The sequence below is a fragment of the Pipistrellus kuhlii genome, unplaced genomic scaffold (genome assembly GCF_014108245.1).
Source record: "Pipistrellus kuhlii isolate mPipKuh1 unplaced genomic scaffold, mPipKuh1.p scaffold_m20_p_3, whole genome shotgun sequence".
Classification (NCBI taxonomy): domain Eukaryota; kingdom Metazoa; phylum Chordata; class Mammalia; order Chiroptera; family Vespertilionidae; genus Pipistrellus; species Pipistrellus kuhlii.
In genome coordinates this window covers 164,560,476-164,577,726 of record NW_023425529.1, presented here as the reverse complement: position 1 = coordinate 164,577,726, position 17,251 = coordinate 164,560,476, and the positions used below count along the sequence as shown (strand labels likewise).

At 34.7% G+C, this 17,251-nt stretch overlaps 1 protein-coding gene across 6 annotated transcripts in view; it reads right to left on the bottom strand.

Annotated features, from left to right (window-relative positions):
• Positions 1 to 17,251, bottom strand: part of KAT6A (lysine acetyltransferase 6A) — a 101,308-nt gene that overhangs the window by 22,500 nt on the left and 61,557 nt on the right. For all 6 annotated transcript variants that reach the window (XM_036458621.1, XM_045588853.1, XM_045588850.1 and 3 more), the window contains 2 exons: positions 7,713 to 7,828; positions 1,012 to 1,153 (listed from right to left, as the gene is read on the bottom strand). In XM_036458621.1, coding sequence (XP_036314514.1) covers positions 1,012 to 1,153; positions 7,713 to 7,828 — 258 coding nt within the window. The remainder of the gene's footprint in view (positions 1 to 1,011; positions 1,154 to 7,712; positions 7,829 to 17,251) is intronic.

Genomic DNA, 17,251 nt, shown 5'->3' with positions numbered 1-17,251 from the left:
AACCTGGCAGATGGGATATTTGTTAGTCTCAGGCTAGCCAAGATCAGGAGCACTAGGCTTGTTGCTCCCCACACCCTGAGCTCTCGGAGTTGCTGGAGCTTACTTTGATGAAAATGCCAATGAGGCCCATATTAGACCCCTAAGACACTGGGATTTCAAGACTGAAAACTTTTGAACAATTTTAGTAATTTAATATTACTTTTTTTTTAAATATACACCAATATATGCTTGAGTTGAGGAACAATTTGCTCTGAAACAGTCCTCTACACCACACCCTTTCCCTTTTCCCCCAGCATTTCTGTATTCCTCAACTGAAATACTTAGGGAAGATCAAGAAAGTAAAAACTGAGTAGACCTGACAATCTGAAATTCTATCACCTAGAATTCTAGTAGTATAAATTCTAGTGATTAAAAAAACTGAACACATGGCAGATACTCAATAATTGCCAATCAAACCACAAAACTGTGGATCAAGATATTAAATACCACTAACAATACAAAATAATCACAAACATAGGTAAGTCATATCATTATGAAGCCAGGAAATGTATTAATATTTACTACTGCTAATTAAATATACCTGAACAAAATATTCCTTTAAATAGAGCAACAGAAATCTTTTCATTTAAACGCCCTAGTTAATAGATTCAAAGACAAAATTTAATCACTTCTAATCACATATATAAAACCAGGTAGCATTTTATAATCAAATCGAGTCTTACAAATCATTAATAGTGTACTTTTCCCTTCTTAATGGTACATAAAATAGATATGTAATATATAATTGATCATTAATTTAATAAAATATAGACTTATTTTGAGATCAAGCTTGGGAACTTGGTACAATATATATTGGCCTAATTCTGCTTTTCATATAGCAGAATTATCTGAACATTGAATAAACAACAGTAAAATAACATTTCCCAAAAAAAATCAAGTTGCATAATTATATACAGTACAGGTGGCACTATATTTGAAATGGAGAGGACAACTACTAAACATCTACTTTACCTCAAAGACAGATATGTTATTCTTTCTGTAAATCTCATTGGCAGGAGGATGGAACCAACCACATTTCTTCATGTGCTGCTGTAGAATAGTTCTACTTTTCATATATTTTAGGCAGAATTCACAAAGATATAGTTTAGGCAGCCTATAAACAATAATTAAACAAAAAAAGGGACAAGGCTTAATATTTTATAAAACTAAACTTTCACAACAATTCTTTTTTTACTCTCATTACTACGTAATAGGTAAAAAGGTAGAGAATGTATCATTAACCACATATATCAAATGAAAGAAATAAAAAAACTTAAAGATAAAACTATTTGGGTAATAGTACCCAACTAATAGCAGGAGAGCAAGGATGAGAAATCAAGACACAAAATTCTATATTCTTCCTATTTGACTAATACTTTGCAGTCTTCCCTTTGACAGACACACAAAAAATCTCACATTCTCTACTCCTTAATAATCTCCAGTAAGTAGAAAATAAAATCTACCTTCAGAACATACCAATAAGTGAAGAAAACTTTGTCAAATTATATACTCTTTCTTCCTTTATTTGGTCACTCATTCATTAATATCAGAAAATCAACATTTGTTAAATTTGTACTGGCAGGCCCTTAGTGTTGAGTAAAATAGACATATAGTGGATATCATAAAAGCAGATTTTGTATTTCTTTTTAAGTATAAAATTATAATACTGAATATGTGTGTTTTTCCCCCCCCAAATTAGGACATATTATAGTACCTCCTTCTTCCACCACTGGAATTCTGGCTTTTCCTCTGGTTAAATATCACATTTAATTCTGCAACTCAAAAGCTTATTACTCAACAAGTGACATAAAAGTTCCAATTCTCCCAGATGTTCTGTTATTACTTCATATTTAATCTTGCTATTTTAGCAATAGCTTAATAGGACTTCTTCTTTATAATGTCATTTTAATGGGGAGCTAGATAATAGAGTTAAGTTATCAATAAAAGTTAAGATCGGTTCATAATGGAAGGAATATAACCTAAATTAAAAACCAGCAAGTTTTATGCCTATTTCAGTCTGAGCCCAGAAGACCACATGGCTCTTCTATTATAAAATACACACCTCTTGATAACCCTTACATCCTGAAATGTGTCCTGAACTGATCATGCCTTAGTAATCTGAGATGACACCATCATTAAAATTGCATATGCAAAATCCTGAATTATACCATGACAAAAAATATAACCCAAATAAATTACTTTATCTTCTCTTCTCTCATATAAGTAAAGATTGAAGATGAAGGAAACTTTAAAAACTTAAAATTTAGTTACTAACTGTTTGGATAGCTATGCTTTAAAAAAGATTATCCTGGAATTAAAAAAAAAAAAAAGGGTAGATTAACACACACGTGTTTGATTTGTTAAAGTGTGAAGACCATACTATTTTTTCAAGTTCTACTTTAGAAGCAGTTTTTAAAGAATAATTATTTTTTGAGAACATTTAACATTCAACCAAACCCTCCAAAAATATATTTATGGAACAATAGTCCTGTATGTACTAAGTGTTTCATGCTAAAATAAGGGTAGGAAAGGGCATGTGATTTTTTTTTTTTCCTTCTCCCTCAGGGATTTACATTAATTCTTCCTATACCACATCTTATTTTTAAGCTCCCTTTCAGCACACTAAAAACTCCCAAGGAACTATTGAAGTATAATATTCTAAATGTCTATAATATGTAATACTGTTTTCCAAAATCTCTAATATTAGCCAAACCAAAACAACATAAAAATTATACATGAGTATAAAACTTATTCCAAATAAAGTACTGAATAAAACAAAGGACTGACATTATAAAATAAATAAAGTCAAGAAGCAAGACCCAAAACATGAAAAAGAAAGGTTCCCTAGGCTACTATGTTTATTTCCTTTGCTGGTTGTCTCAAACTACTCAGAAAGGAATGGCAGCAGGATAAATAGCTTTTTCCTTCTTTACCATCAGAATTAAAATATCTCAAAATAAAATGGCCCCAACTGCCAGACTGTCTTCCTAAATATCTGGATTTTGAATAATTTCTTCTTCTTTTCTTTTTCTTTTTTTTTTTTTTAATATTTTATTGATTTTGTACAGAGAGGAAGGGAGAGAGATAGAGAGTTAGAAACATCGATGAGAGAGAGTCATCAATCAGCCGCCTCTTGCACACCCCCTACTGGGGATATGCCTGCAACCAAGGTACATGCCCCCAACCAGAATCGAACCCGGGACCTTTCAGTCCCCAAGCCAACGCTCTATCCATTGAGCCAAACTGGTCTCGGCGAATAATTTCTTCTTAAAAGAACGTTGAAGAATGAGGTTCTCCCTATACAACTATAATTCATGCCCCTCACTATTCTACTTATCTTTATTTACCTGTGCTAAATTCTCAATAAGCAATTATTTGAATTTGTTGCAACATGAAAATACAGAAGAATCTTTGAGTGCAGTTTTACTTTAAGAGCTAAACATTACAACTAAATATTCCCAACAGCGTGAATCTGAGGAACCTAAACAAAATTCTGTGTTTTTAAAAATAATGGGGGGGAAGGAGGAGGAAAGGAGGAGTACAGATAGAAAGGGAGAGAAAGGAAGGAAAAGAAATGGAAGGAAAGGAAGGAAATAATGAAGGGAAAAAAAGAGCCAGTGAGTGACAGGCCATAACTTTCTCCAGGTTATGGTAAAGATAAATGCCAACTTTAAAAGCATCTAATTAAACTTTTAGGTCTCGGTAGATGAGAATAAAATACAACTTATTTCCTAAGGTCTATGAGAGAAGCATAATTTTTTTTTTTTAAAGCTCTATTGGGTAAGCAAGTTATTTAAGACAACATCAGAAAAAATAAAATATCTGAGAAAACTACTGCCAAATCTTATCAGGTAAATTATGAGTTCATGCTATTTCTCTTGAATAATAAGATGTAAAGCATTTTATTGATGAGTTAAAAAAAAAAAAAAACTTTAGCAGATCTTATTATATGAAAAACAATAAAGTAAAAGGAAGCAGAAACATGATCTACTTCATTCCAATTCATTCTTGCTGAAAACATTTTAAAAGCCTCTTACTTTACTATAATCAGGCCCACTGGGATGATACTGCTAATCTAAAGGGAATCATCTGATAAAACACCTGAAAAAACAAAGTGTTTTTCTAGTAATAGTACCAATAACTGCAGTTCTGTCATTGAAAAAAATATATCATCAAGAATGAACATTAGACCACATGAAATAAAGTGTAATTATGGAAATTATGAATACTCCTAATCCTAGAGAATATTGCTGGATGCAGCTTTTGTCTTCTTCCTGACAGCATCTCGGACTTAATTATTAAAATAGGAGTATGGTTGCTCTGGTGAACTTCATCATGGGGTGTAGCCTCCACACTTGAAATTTATTCTAAAATCAGTCACTATGTTGACACCCTAGCCTGTGAAAGCAGGACTGAGCTACAGCTGTGTGCTTTGGAAGCACTGCTTCCCTTACTTCTACAATGATGTAAATATTCTTCCCAGAAATTCCTTCTTGGCTTAATCATACCACTCCAAATGAAGTACTACTATTGCTTTATTGTTGTTTCACTTTGTTTTGTTTTATTTTTAGGTCAGGGATGCAAGATAACTTAATATACAATGCACACATGGCCCTGGCTCATATTGCTCAGTGGTTACAGAGTGCTGGTCCTCACACTGAAGGATCTCGGGTTCAATTCCCGGTCAAGGGCCTGTGCCTGGGTTTCGGGTTTGCATGCAGAAGACAACGAGTCGATGTGTCTCTCTTATCGATGTTTCTCTCTTTCTGTCTCCCTCTGTCTCCCCCTCCCTCCCTTCTGTACACTCTCTCTGAAAAGCAATGGAAAACATACCCTCTGGTAAGGATTAACAAAAACAAACAAAAAACAATGTACACACAAATGTTTGATATTATGGAAGATAATGCTTAATTCTACTTTCCAAAAGATATTTTCCTCTTATGATCTTTTTATTTGTTTGCTCTAATTGTCCTCTTTTTACATGCTTTGAAATTTGCAATTTCTAAAAGTGTTTAAAACCTTTTAAAAAATAATTTAGAAGTAATTTAGCATAGAATGATAAAGTCATTAATAAAGTAAGGATACACAACTGTTATTTGGAAAATATACTATCTCTAAACATTTTCATCAATTCAAGTTTAAAAGAACTCAGAAGTAAAACAAGACAAAATTCATTTAAATAGATATATATAGTTTTTTTGCCTGGCAGGTGTGGCTCCGTGGTTGAACATCAACCTATGAACCAGGAGGTCCTGGTTTGATTCTCTAATCAGAGCATATGCCCAGGTTGTGGGCTCCATCCCCAATAAGGGGCATGCAGAAGGCAGCTGATCAAAGATTCTCTTTTAACACTGATGTTTATATCTCTCTCACTCCCTCTCCCTTTCTCTCTGAAATCAATAAAAATATATTTTTAAAAAGTTTAAATAGGTATACATAGTTTTATTTAAAAAATGCAACCGAGGAAGGGTTTGGGATGGGAATAGGGGAGAGGGGGGTTGAGGACAAATACGTGATACCTTAATCAATAAATTTTTTTTAAATGCAACCAAGATAATTATGAATACAAAGACAGAAAAAAGTCACAGTTATTAAAGAACCTACTAAATTACAGAATCTTTTCTGATGAAAACTTCAGGGAAACTTCGACAATAGATAAGAAAATGTCTAAAATTCTATTTAAAGTCAATGAAATTTTATAGCTCCTGTCCAACTGCTGCTCTCTGATTCTTATTATACTTATTTGTTATTTTTCTGCTAGCAATGTTTATTCCTTCACTGACGACGTGATTAAGAAGTCTGATTTTAGTGATAATCTCATCAAAACAAAATATAACATTCTTAATGAAACCTTTTAACAACCTTGACAACAGCTTCATGGTTCAATTCTTATCAATACTCTGGTTAAGCAAGTGCTAAGACTGACTCTATTTCCATTCCTGAATCAATTGATTTCCTCTCTTCCCCTTGAGTAGAAGAGACAAGGTACCTGTAGTAACAGTCTATCTGTACCACAATCCCTAAATCAGTTGATACACACATTGAACAAGCTTTCTTTTTCAAGTTGAGCACTCTTGTAATGATCATAGTTTGCAAAGAAAAGAGCTACTAATAAATGGTACTATTTTATTTAAAGCTAATGAAGAAATTAATCCCTCAGCATATTTCTTCTTGACCATACATCATCTTGGCTATTCAGAACTCCTAAGGAGCAAATTGTCTTAAATACCTGAGTTCTATACGTAGTTGAAAAATTTCCTGCTCTCTTTTAATATATATGTCATTTTATATATTTATATATAATATATATTTATAACCTTCTTTTAACAAACTCAGATTATTGTTATTCCATGATATAAATAGAATGCTGCTTTGAAGACCTACCAGTGTTTAGGGCTAACAGACCTTGTAATAAATGGCTCTCAATTGCTGTTTCATGAGCATGTGGGTTAGTTTCCTGGAGCTTCGCTTTCTCTTCTGATTTTTTCTTTTCTCACTGAGTCTGTCTGTAATAACATTCTCACTCCTATTTTTCTATTTCTGCTAGACTTGGAAACTAGACAGCAATTTATATAAAAAGAAAATGTAAAAAATTACTGAGTTTTAGTTTTTTAACAAATATACTAGACTATTCCCACCTCCCTGGAAATAAAACACGTTAAAGCACTCTATATAGTGTAAGTCACTAAATGTATTCACGTTGTTATAATTATTTTTGCTAATATTTTGGACAAGCAATGTTACTAGATAAGTAAAAAGTCATACAATGAATACTTGGAATATGTGTTCAACCCACAGAGCACCATAATTTATTATTCCTTGCAACAATCTGTTAAATAGCAAACTGTGGCATAATTTAGATTAAACAGAGCATTAATGTAGTAGACTGCTATATTTCAAATGATAATCATATTTATTTTTCTTACCAAATCTTTTCAACTCTTTTAATTTAAACAATACATAAACTGACATTATTGAGCACTTACCATTCTCTAAGGGATTTACATGTTTTAACCAATGCAATGTTCACAAGAAATCTTATGAGGACAGTACTACTATTACCCCCATTTCAAAGATGAGGAAAGTGAGGTAGAGTTGGGTAACTTCTAAGGGCAGCTTATAAATGTCACAGTTGAGTCATGAAATAATTTGGTTCTATTAAACACAATGCCTCACCTCAAAGTGCTGGTGACTGATCAGTTTTTATATCTGGAAACCTGAGCTATTTATATATAATTTAATATCATTTATCCAATTATTTCTGGGGGGGAAACACTAAGTCTCTTAAATTATAAAAATTTAGATGAAGGCTACTAAGTGAAACTTTACTAATGGGCAAGTATAAGAATCTTTTTCTCTTCTTTCTTTTAATTCTTAGTGTGAGTTATATTAAGGCAAATTGTCTTAAAGGAAAAAACAATCCCCTTTCATTCTGATCAGGTGTCAGGTTCCAATTTTAAATACCAGCTTTTGGGCAAGTTACGGGAAAACAAATCTAAAGGTGACTAGGATTAAGTGACTGCCAAAGTATGCTACTATTACAGACATTTAAAAGCCACTAGTTTCCTCAAATGTAAAAAGATGAAAGAGACTAAAATGTCCCCAGAATCCCTTCTAGAACTGAAGTTCTATGGAATTAAAAAATAGAAGGTAAAGGGTCTCTCATAACATACCTTGAGTATTCTTGAGGATATGGGGAGGAGTACCAGGTGTGAATTTCATATTTCCCAAACTCAATTACAGAGGGACAGCGGACTTGTGGATCAGGGGGACCAGTCACTCCAACTTTCTGTGCAGGCAAAAAACACATTACAAAATTTAACTAAATTAAGTACACTGAGACAGATAACAAAAAAACAACCTGAATCTAAATTTGTCTTCTCAAAATTCCATGGGAGAACAAAAGAGCCAAGTTTTGAAATAAGCTGTATTATTTCTTAACTAGAGCACTCAAATGAAGAACAAAAATGCTGATAAATCTTAGAGTCTAATACGGTTGGTATCACTGGATTTCAAGTTTAATAATACTGTGAATCTTTTCCTCAACTAAACTCATGCCCTTAATGACTTAGTTATTAAAGAGAAACTGCTGGAATAGACACACACACACACAGTGCCTCACTGACAACAGAAACGACCTGTAAGCACATACGGGGGGGGGGGGGGGGGGGGGGGAATTTCTGACTTGGGAAAGTAGATATTTAAGAAAAATAAAGAGAGAATATGGCAAAACAAGTATCAAAAGAGTCTTCATTTTGCACTGCCCAGAAAATTCCCTTCATTAGTAGCTCTTTATATATTTGACCAAAGAAAAAAAATATTCCACTATACACATACTGTTATCCCTTTTATCTACTTTGTACTTATAATAAAAACTTTGCCCTAGCTGATTTGGCTCAGTGTTCTGATAGAACATCGGCCTGTGAACTAAAAGGTTCCCGATTCAATTATAGTCAAGGGCACATGCCCGGGTTGTGGGCTTGATCCCCAGCTGGGGGGTGTGCAGGAAGCAGCTGATCAATGATTCTCTCTTATCATTGATGTTTCTATCTCCTTTCCCTCTCCCTTCCTCTCTGAAATCTATAAATATATTTAATGGATATATTTTAAAATATATTTTAAAATAAAATAGCAATAATCTGAATAACTACACTTCCTAAAAAGAATAAGTTGTAAAGTCTTTATGACTCGCATACCAGCAATTCCAATATAAGTCATTGCTAAGGACTATAAAGATCAGGTAATTTGATTTTCTCTGCACCTAATACAGCAACATATTCATATATACATACACATAGATGTGTATATTATGCATATAACAAATGTGTATGTATATGCCTATTTATCATGGATACTCTACAAACATTTACTGACTTAAAAAAAAAAAAAATGGACCCTGGCTGGGTGGCTCAGTTGTTTGGAGTGTCGTCCCATGCGCCAAAAAGTTGTGGATTTGATTCCCAGTTGGGGCAAATACCCAGGTTGCAAGTTTGATTTCGGATCAGGGGGTATATGGGAGGCAACTGATCAATGTTCCTCTCTCACATGGAGGTTCCCCGTCCTCCCCCTTTTTAAATCAATAAATAGATCCTCAGGTGAGGATTTAAAAATTTTTTTTAATAGAAAAAGGTAGAGATTTAAAAAGTCCTTTGTTGGAGCCCATTGATAGCACACACACACCCTTTACAAAACTGAAAAGATCAGAGCTTTTTATTAACTTTCTAAATAGAAATTCATTTAAGGAAGAAGCCTCTTCACCATATCTCATTTGCACACTCTCCCTGGTCTTCCTGTTTTTCTTTTCTAAAAAGCCAGGGGACTATCTCAGGTTTCATACTGGAAAACAGCCAAGTGAAACCTCAACCTCTTCCTTAGACACCTCAAAACAAAAGACAAACATTTATTAAGCTGGGTGAATTGTGTTATTGACACCAAGGCACACTGGGGATATCTTCCAAAGAGAAAAATCATAAGGAAATAGACAAGACAGGGTTAAAGTAAGATTTCTTTTCATTTCTCAAAACCAAAATAGAACTTTGTAGGTTTTAAAAACATTGTTCTTTAAACTACATTCCAGAATCAAGTATTCTAATTAATAAAGTTGTACCTTTTATTAATCAACCTATCTTTACAGCTCAAAATAACAAGAACAGTACTACTATTAAAAATATCAGAATTATCAAATATCAGAAATTAGATCTAAGTTCCTGAGTCACTGATCAAATTGGAAGCACAAAAGTTGAAAACATGCACCTGCTGCAGCACTGCCTGTTGTTTGGGAGCTTTCCCATCAGCTGCCTGGGGCTCTTCCAGGTGGATGCCTGACGTGAAATTGGATATCCAGTTCCAGTATAACTGTTTGCACATCACCGCAACTAAGAGAGTCTGTGTGAGACGAGACTCGCAGCAGACTTCCCCACTCCACCTCCTCTCACCTTTGTGCACTGTAAATTGTCTGGCACATGCGCTCATCCACCTGTCCTCCACCACCTCCAATTCCCTGGTGAGAGTTTCCTGAGCCAGTGTGTCTCCCTTTACTAAGGTTTAGAAGTTAACAAAGGCTCTATGCTGTGAGAAAGCAAAAGCTGCAGCTAAACTAGTCATTAACCCAGTCCTTGCCAAAGTAAAATTATCAATCTCAGTTACAAGATCACCTCTGATAAGCCATTTTATTTTTAAATTTCAGCCAAAATACTCCTTTGTTAAACACTCAACTTTCCATCAACCGAAGGACTTGTATGCATGCATATAAATACAACCAATGGACACAAAACTCTGGGGAGGGAGGGTATGTATGGGGGAGAGGGACAATATTAAAATATGTACACAGATAATAATTTAATAAAAAATGTAAAAAATATAATTAAAAAAAAAATAAACACTCAACTTTCCAAAGCAGCAGTTACCTGATATAATTGAGAGCACAAAATATTTTTTAAAAACTTGTTAATTCAAGTTCTGCTACTTTGTACCCTCCTTATTTGAATATGCCAAAAATTTTAAAAGATGACATATTCCAGGCCAGAATACACTTTTAATCTAAAAAAGTTAAGGGAGGGCACTAAACACAGTAGTAATTGGGTTAAACAAAAGATAACTTTAAATGTGCCTACTCTAGATAATAAGGCTTTTATTAACAGTTTATAAGAAAAATTATTACTCTTCTATAAAAACTCCACTTCCCTTAAATTACTTATCTAATTCTAATTTCCAATATATAGAGGCAACTCTTATAATACCCTCAAATCCAGATCTAGTACAAATATGAAAATTACAATCATGTAGATACAGCCCTGCTGCTCCCTGCCCTTTGCCCTCCGTTAGATAAACCCCCCTTTGGCCTTCCTTCTCCCTCTCCCCTGGGTAAATGGCATTCTGAAGTGGGAGTGGAGAGTTATATATACTGCACTCTTATTATCAACATGAGAATATGAAATGTGGAGAGAAGAGACATCTTTTTGGTATTTGAACATTTTCCCTTAGAAACAGTATAATAAAAATAATTCCGTCCACTTGGGATTAAAAATTACATGATGAAAGAGATATGTAAGAATAAGTTCATATTCTCCCAAATGTAGAGAGCATGAACTAAATAAAGAGAATCAGTATTTGTGGAATATGTACTGTGCCAGACTCTGCACCTTGTATCACTATCTCATTGAATCCCCACAATCCACTCCTCATAGAAAACAATGTGCTCACTTTATAGATAAGAGGGAAACTATGTGGCTCAGAAAGGTTAAGAGGTAAAAACATATAGAATAGAAATATCAAGAGAAAAGCATAAAGAACAAAATGAGTAGAAGTGAGATAGGAAATATGGGTAGCCCTCAACTAATTAATAATTTGAATTCCCAAAGTCTACATGTTTTTTTGAACTGAAACTTAGTTTAAAAAGATAAATAAATAAAATAAAAAATGATGCTACAAGTACACAGAATTTTATTCAAAACTCTTGGAAGAGAATATACTTTGGAATTCTGAATTTTTTTTTGATGTTAGGAAAGCATTACAATACATACTAATATATGTATCTTAAATCGACAATTCTTGTAGGATTCAGCAGACACTCCATAAACTGACATCATTGATATTTCTTTAGCAAAACATGAATGTTCACATTAAATGGGATATCAATACATAGTCTCAAGTCAGTTCAAATCATGTTTGCCAACAATTGAATTAAATGAGATAAAGAGATGAGTTATAAATTTCTTTTTCGTTCTCCAAAAAAGATACATAGATGGCCAATAAGTACATGAAAGATACTCAACATAACTAATCATTAGAGAAAAGCAAATACAATGAGATATGACTTCATACTCATTATAATGGCTACTATTAAAAAAAAAACACGGAACAAAACAAAAAATCAGAAAATAGCAACTATTTTAAAAGAATGTGAAGAAACTGGAACTCTTGTGCATTGCTGATAGAAATGTAAAATGGTGTAGCCACTGTGGAAAACAGTATTGCAGTTCCTAAAAAAATAAAATTATCATTTGAATCAGCAAATTCACTCCTGGGTATATAAGAACTGAAAGCAGGAGCTTGAATAGATATTTGTCCTCTCATGTTCACAGCATCATTATTCACAATAGCCAGACGGTGGAAGCAAGCCAAGTGTACAATAACAAATGAATGGATAAACAAGATATGGTAAAAACATACAATTAAATATTAGTTAGCCTTAAAAAGATACATGCTACAAACTGGATAAACTTTGAAAACATGCTAAGTAAAATAAGCCAGACACAAATGGACAAATACCACATGATTCCACTTATATGAGGTCTAAGAGTAATTACATTCATAGAGGCAGAAAGCAGAATGGTAGCTGCCAGGGGCTGAGAGAGGAGGAAATTAGATGTTTTTGTTTAACTGGTCATTCCTTCTCAGTTTCACTAATCTCTACAAGTTTAAATATCCCAGGACTCCTCAAAGCTCTTTTCTTCTCTTTTGGTGATTTTATCTAGTCTCATTCCTTTAATACCACCAACTTTCTGACAAGTCCTAAATTTAGATTTTTAAACCTGTGTGTTGAATACTAGATACATACATCCCACTAATTGCTAGCTCCTCTCTTGAATGTGTTATAGCAAGCATGTCAAACTTGAGACCCACAATGAATATTTTTGTGGCCCAGCCAATATAACAGTATTTAAGAAATGTTTTAAGAAAAATTTCGTAGCTTAATTTTTACAATATCCTGTTCTACATAATTATTACAGGAACTACAATGTTCGCTAATGACTAATTACTATAATCATGTTGCATTCATTTCCCTTATGTGCCTTACACGCAGGTGCACCATTTCTCTCCACTAATACTAGCAGCGAGTATTTTAGTAGTCAATTGAGACACCATTCGTCTTGGACTGACTTGTTTGGTGTGTCCAACAGAAAATATTTCACTTTTGAAGCACAAGAAAAATAGGTGTATTTGCATTATGCTTATTAATGTGTGCTGTTATTCAGTATTTGGTAAGTTAGTGTTCAAGAAAAATATTAATTTTTATTAAAATGGTCTATTATTTTATGTTAATGATTACTCATTTATTCCAGCCCTTTGTATTCAGCATGTCTCTATCGAAAGAAACCTACATTTCTATGAAAACTGAAGCTTTTGTTTTTTTGTGGGCCACATAAACTTAAACCTTGTTTATTTTGGCAGTGTTAGCCTTTTGAGTGTGACATGCTAGTGTTATAGGAATCTCAAGTTCAATAGTCCAAAATCAAACTCCAGATCTTCTTTTCCCCACACCTCTTCCTCTTGGGTTCTCCTCCATCTCAATAAATGGCAACTCCCTCCATCGAGTGTGCTCTGGACACTACTCCTTGCTTTCATAATCATCTAATCCAACAGCATATCTAATGGGTCTGCCTCAAAACATAATCAAGAATTATAATTGACTACTACCACAATGATCCCCATCTCTCTCTCTCTCTCTAAATATTTTTACTGATTTCAGAGAGGAAGAGGAGAGGGTAGGGAGAGAGAGAAACATCTATGAGAGAGGATCACTGATCAGCTGCCTCCTGCATGCCCACTTCTGGGGATCAAGCCCACAACCCAGGCATGTGACCTTGCCTGAAATCGAACCTGCAATCTTCAGTCCGCAGGCTGATACCCTAAACCAGCTAGGGCTGATCCCCATCTTTTATGTAAATAATGCTAATAGTCTCATAAGTTCTCCCTGCTTTTGTATTTTCCTCCTTCAATCTACACAAAAGCCAGAGCAATCTATATAATTAAAGCATAATATGCTAATTAGACCAGACAGCTGAATGACCTTCTGGACATCCTTTCAGATGACCTTCTAGACAAAGTCAGGGCTATGAGGACCAAGGCAAGCCACTGAGGCTGAGAGGGACGACCCCTTGCATGAATTTCGTGCACAGTGCCTCTAGTACTTTTATAACGTGTCAGATTGTATCGCTCTTCTGCTCAAAATCCTCCAAGAGTTCCTATCTCACTCAGTATAAAAACCATAGCCTTTATAATGGTCTAGAAGACCCTACAAAATCAGGCCTCCCATTATCTTTCTGTGTTCATTATCTAATTTATCTCCTCAGCTCTAACAGCACTGTCCTACTTGTATTTCCTTGACCATGCTAAGCACAAAACCCAATCGAGGGCTTTTGCATGCCTGCTCCCTGTCTGGAATGCTATTCCCCCTGATATCCACATGGCTTATTCCCTCACCTCCTTTAAGGTTCTAATAAATGTCAGATATTCCCTAAAATAATGATTTAAAACTGCACAAATCCATCCTTTCCCTCTGAATTTTCTCTCTCCCTCTTCTGACTTTCTCCATAACTGGCATACCATTTACCATCCCCACCCCAACTAAACTATAAGCTCCATAAAATAAGAATTAAAAAAAAAAATCTGTTCACTCCTGTATAGTCAGTGTCTGACACATGGTAGGTAACTCAGTACTCAGTAACACTTATTGTTAAGTGAATGTTATCTATAACTTCAGCTATTAACCATGTAGCTTCACCCCTATCATCTGTTGATAATAAGCCGGCAAAGCTCCTATCCCAAACTCTCCTACCTCCATATACAAGTCTACAAAAGTTGTCCATTTTAGACTTTACACAAATCCCCAGATTATTAAAGCATGATTTTTTTCTTCCATTCATAAAAGCTCCTCCTACCACATTTAGTATCATCATGTACTAAAAATAGAAGAACACTGGGAAACCTATTTGGTTCCATCTTTCCTAACTCCCAACCCAACACTGTATCTTTTCTATGCTATCCTAAATCTTTCTCAAAAATCTCTGCCTACTGTACCTCCTGCACCTTCCTTTAGACCCTAGTCACTTCTCATTCTAACTACTGTAATCACTGGACTCATAGATGTCCTTGTTCAAGTGTTTTTCAATCCACTACGCACTGTATCACCAGAGGTAAGTACACAATCAAGTCACCCTCTTTTTAAAATTCTTCAGTAGCCCTTCAAGAGCTATTTGACTATTTTTAAAAGCTACTGTAACTAAAAGATAAAGTACAAACTCCTTACCATGTACCATAATACCCTGCTCAAATATAACCTCTACAAAGACTCCACTAACATCCCTAGATGGATACTTTCCTGTTTATTCTCACTGCATCTATGTAAATCTCTATAGTAACATTATACTATAAACTAGCAGTTTAAGAGTTAAGGATCTGGGGTCAGACTCCCTGGGTTCAAATACTGATTCTAAAACTAAAACTTAACTATATAATTTTAGGTAAAATAATCCTTCTAAGACTTCAATTATTTCATCTGCAAAATGAGAGCAAATAATATACAACGTTGTATTATAAGCAACCAATCGATATGTAATGCTGAATATAGTATCTAGAACAGAGTAAAAGAGTACCTACCCTGTTTCCCCGAAAATAAGACAGTGTCTTATATTATTTTTTTCTCCCAAAGTTGCACTAGGTCTTATTTTCAGGGGATGTCTTATCTTTCCAGGTGCTAGGTCTTATTTTCGGGGCAACACGGTATTACTAATTACGTTGTTTTAATTATTTATCATTGTCTCCACAACTAGAAGAGACACATTTTCTATTCATTTATGTATTTCTAGTAACTGCTCCTAAGATAGCTAACAGAAGCTCACATTTATCTAGCCTTCACTACATGAATGACACACTAAGCCATTTTGTAAATATCAACTCATTTAATCCTTTCAACCAATCTATTAAGTAATTTGTTCGACCAAGGTCACTTAGAAGAGATAGGATTTGAAGTCTGTTTCTAGTACCTAACCCTTTAACCCACATGTGTCAAACACAAGGCCCGCGGGCCAAATCCGTCCCGCCAGGCCTTGCAATGTGGCCTGCACCGCGCTGTCATCACTGCACTCCGCTGCGTTTCCATCACAATGACAGTTTATGACTGTTCAGTAAACCATTCGGCCCGCGATTTGGGCTGGATTTTAGATTTTGGCCCCTTCTCTGATTGAGTTCGACACCCCTACTTTAACCAGTATCTATTAAAATTCTTAAGAAAATTATGTTAATGAACTCAAATATATCTAAACACCCTCTTAATATGTCTTATAATTAATGGGAAAATGCCTAAGATCATTAAAACCGTCGCTCACTCCCCAGCCCTGACTTCATCGATATCAAGGAGAAATCACTCCAACAACAAAAGTAGTCATGGGGATACCTTAAATTCCTGGCATACCAAGACTAATGCACTCTTACTAGCCAACATCCAGTTCTAGGCTAGTAATTCAATATATTTCTTACCATTTCCTACAAAGTGCTCCACTCTGTTTTCTCTCTCACACTAAACTACAGCTGGTCCTTGCTCCGCATGGTGCCATGTTAACTGAAACACACACCAGAAGTGAGATAAAAATCTCAATCACCAAAGGAATGTATAAAGCATGGACACAATTCTGATGTGCACAAATCCATTAACATAGTGCCATGCAAAGTAAGGACTGCCTGTGTTATACACTTTTACCGGCAGCTATTGTGTTTTCAACATCTCCACAGTGACTTGTACAAGGTCCCTCAAATATTTATTAATCTGATAGATCAATTACTGAAATATCTCTTGTATTTTAGTACTTATTTATTCCTCAAAGCACAAGTTAATGTTTACTGCACCTACTAAGCCCTTTTTCTCTCCATTTTCCTAAATTCTAATCATTCTTTGAGCCTGCTTCTTCTGTGAACATCTAAGATTGTTAGCATAGGTAGTTAGCAAGATCACACCAATTCTTACTTATTCTTAATCTGCTGTGAACATGTGGAATAATCTGTATCATTTAATACAGATCGTATAAATTGGTACTCTATGCCACTGTTTGCTATTTATCTTCTACGTGGCTTTCCCTACTTGAATTCAGTACATGTCTTATAATTCTGGTGCCTCCAGTAACTTTATTTTTTTAAATTAATCTTCACCTGAGGATATTCTTTCCATTAATATTTAGGGAGAGTGGAAGTGAAGAGGAGAAAAAGAGAAACATCGATGTGAAAGAGACACATCCATTGGTTGTCTTTCACTTGCTCCCTGACTGGGGATTGAATCCGCAACTGAGGTAATGTGCCCTTTACCAGAATCAAACACAGGATCCATAAGTCCGAGGGCCAACGCTCTAACCACTGAGCAAACTAGGTAGGGCCTAGTAAGATTTTTTAAAAGGATAATGCAGGGTGTTATTGTGATTAAAGGCAAAACATTTGAAGT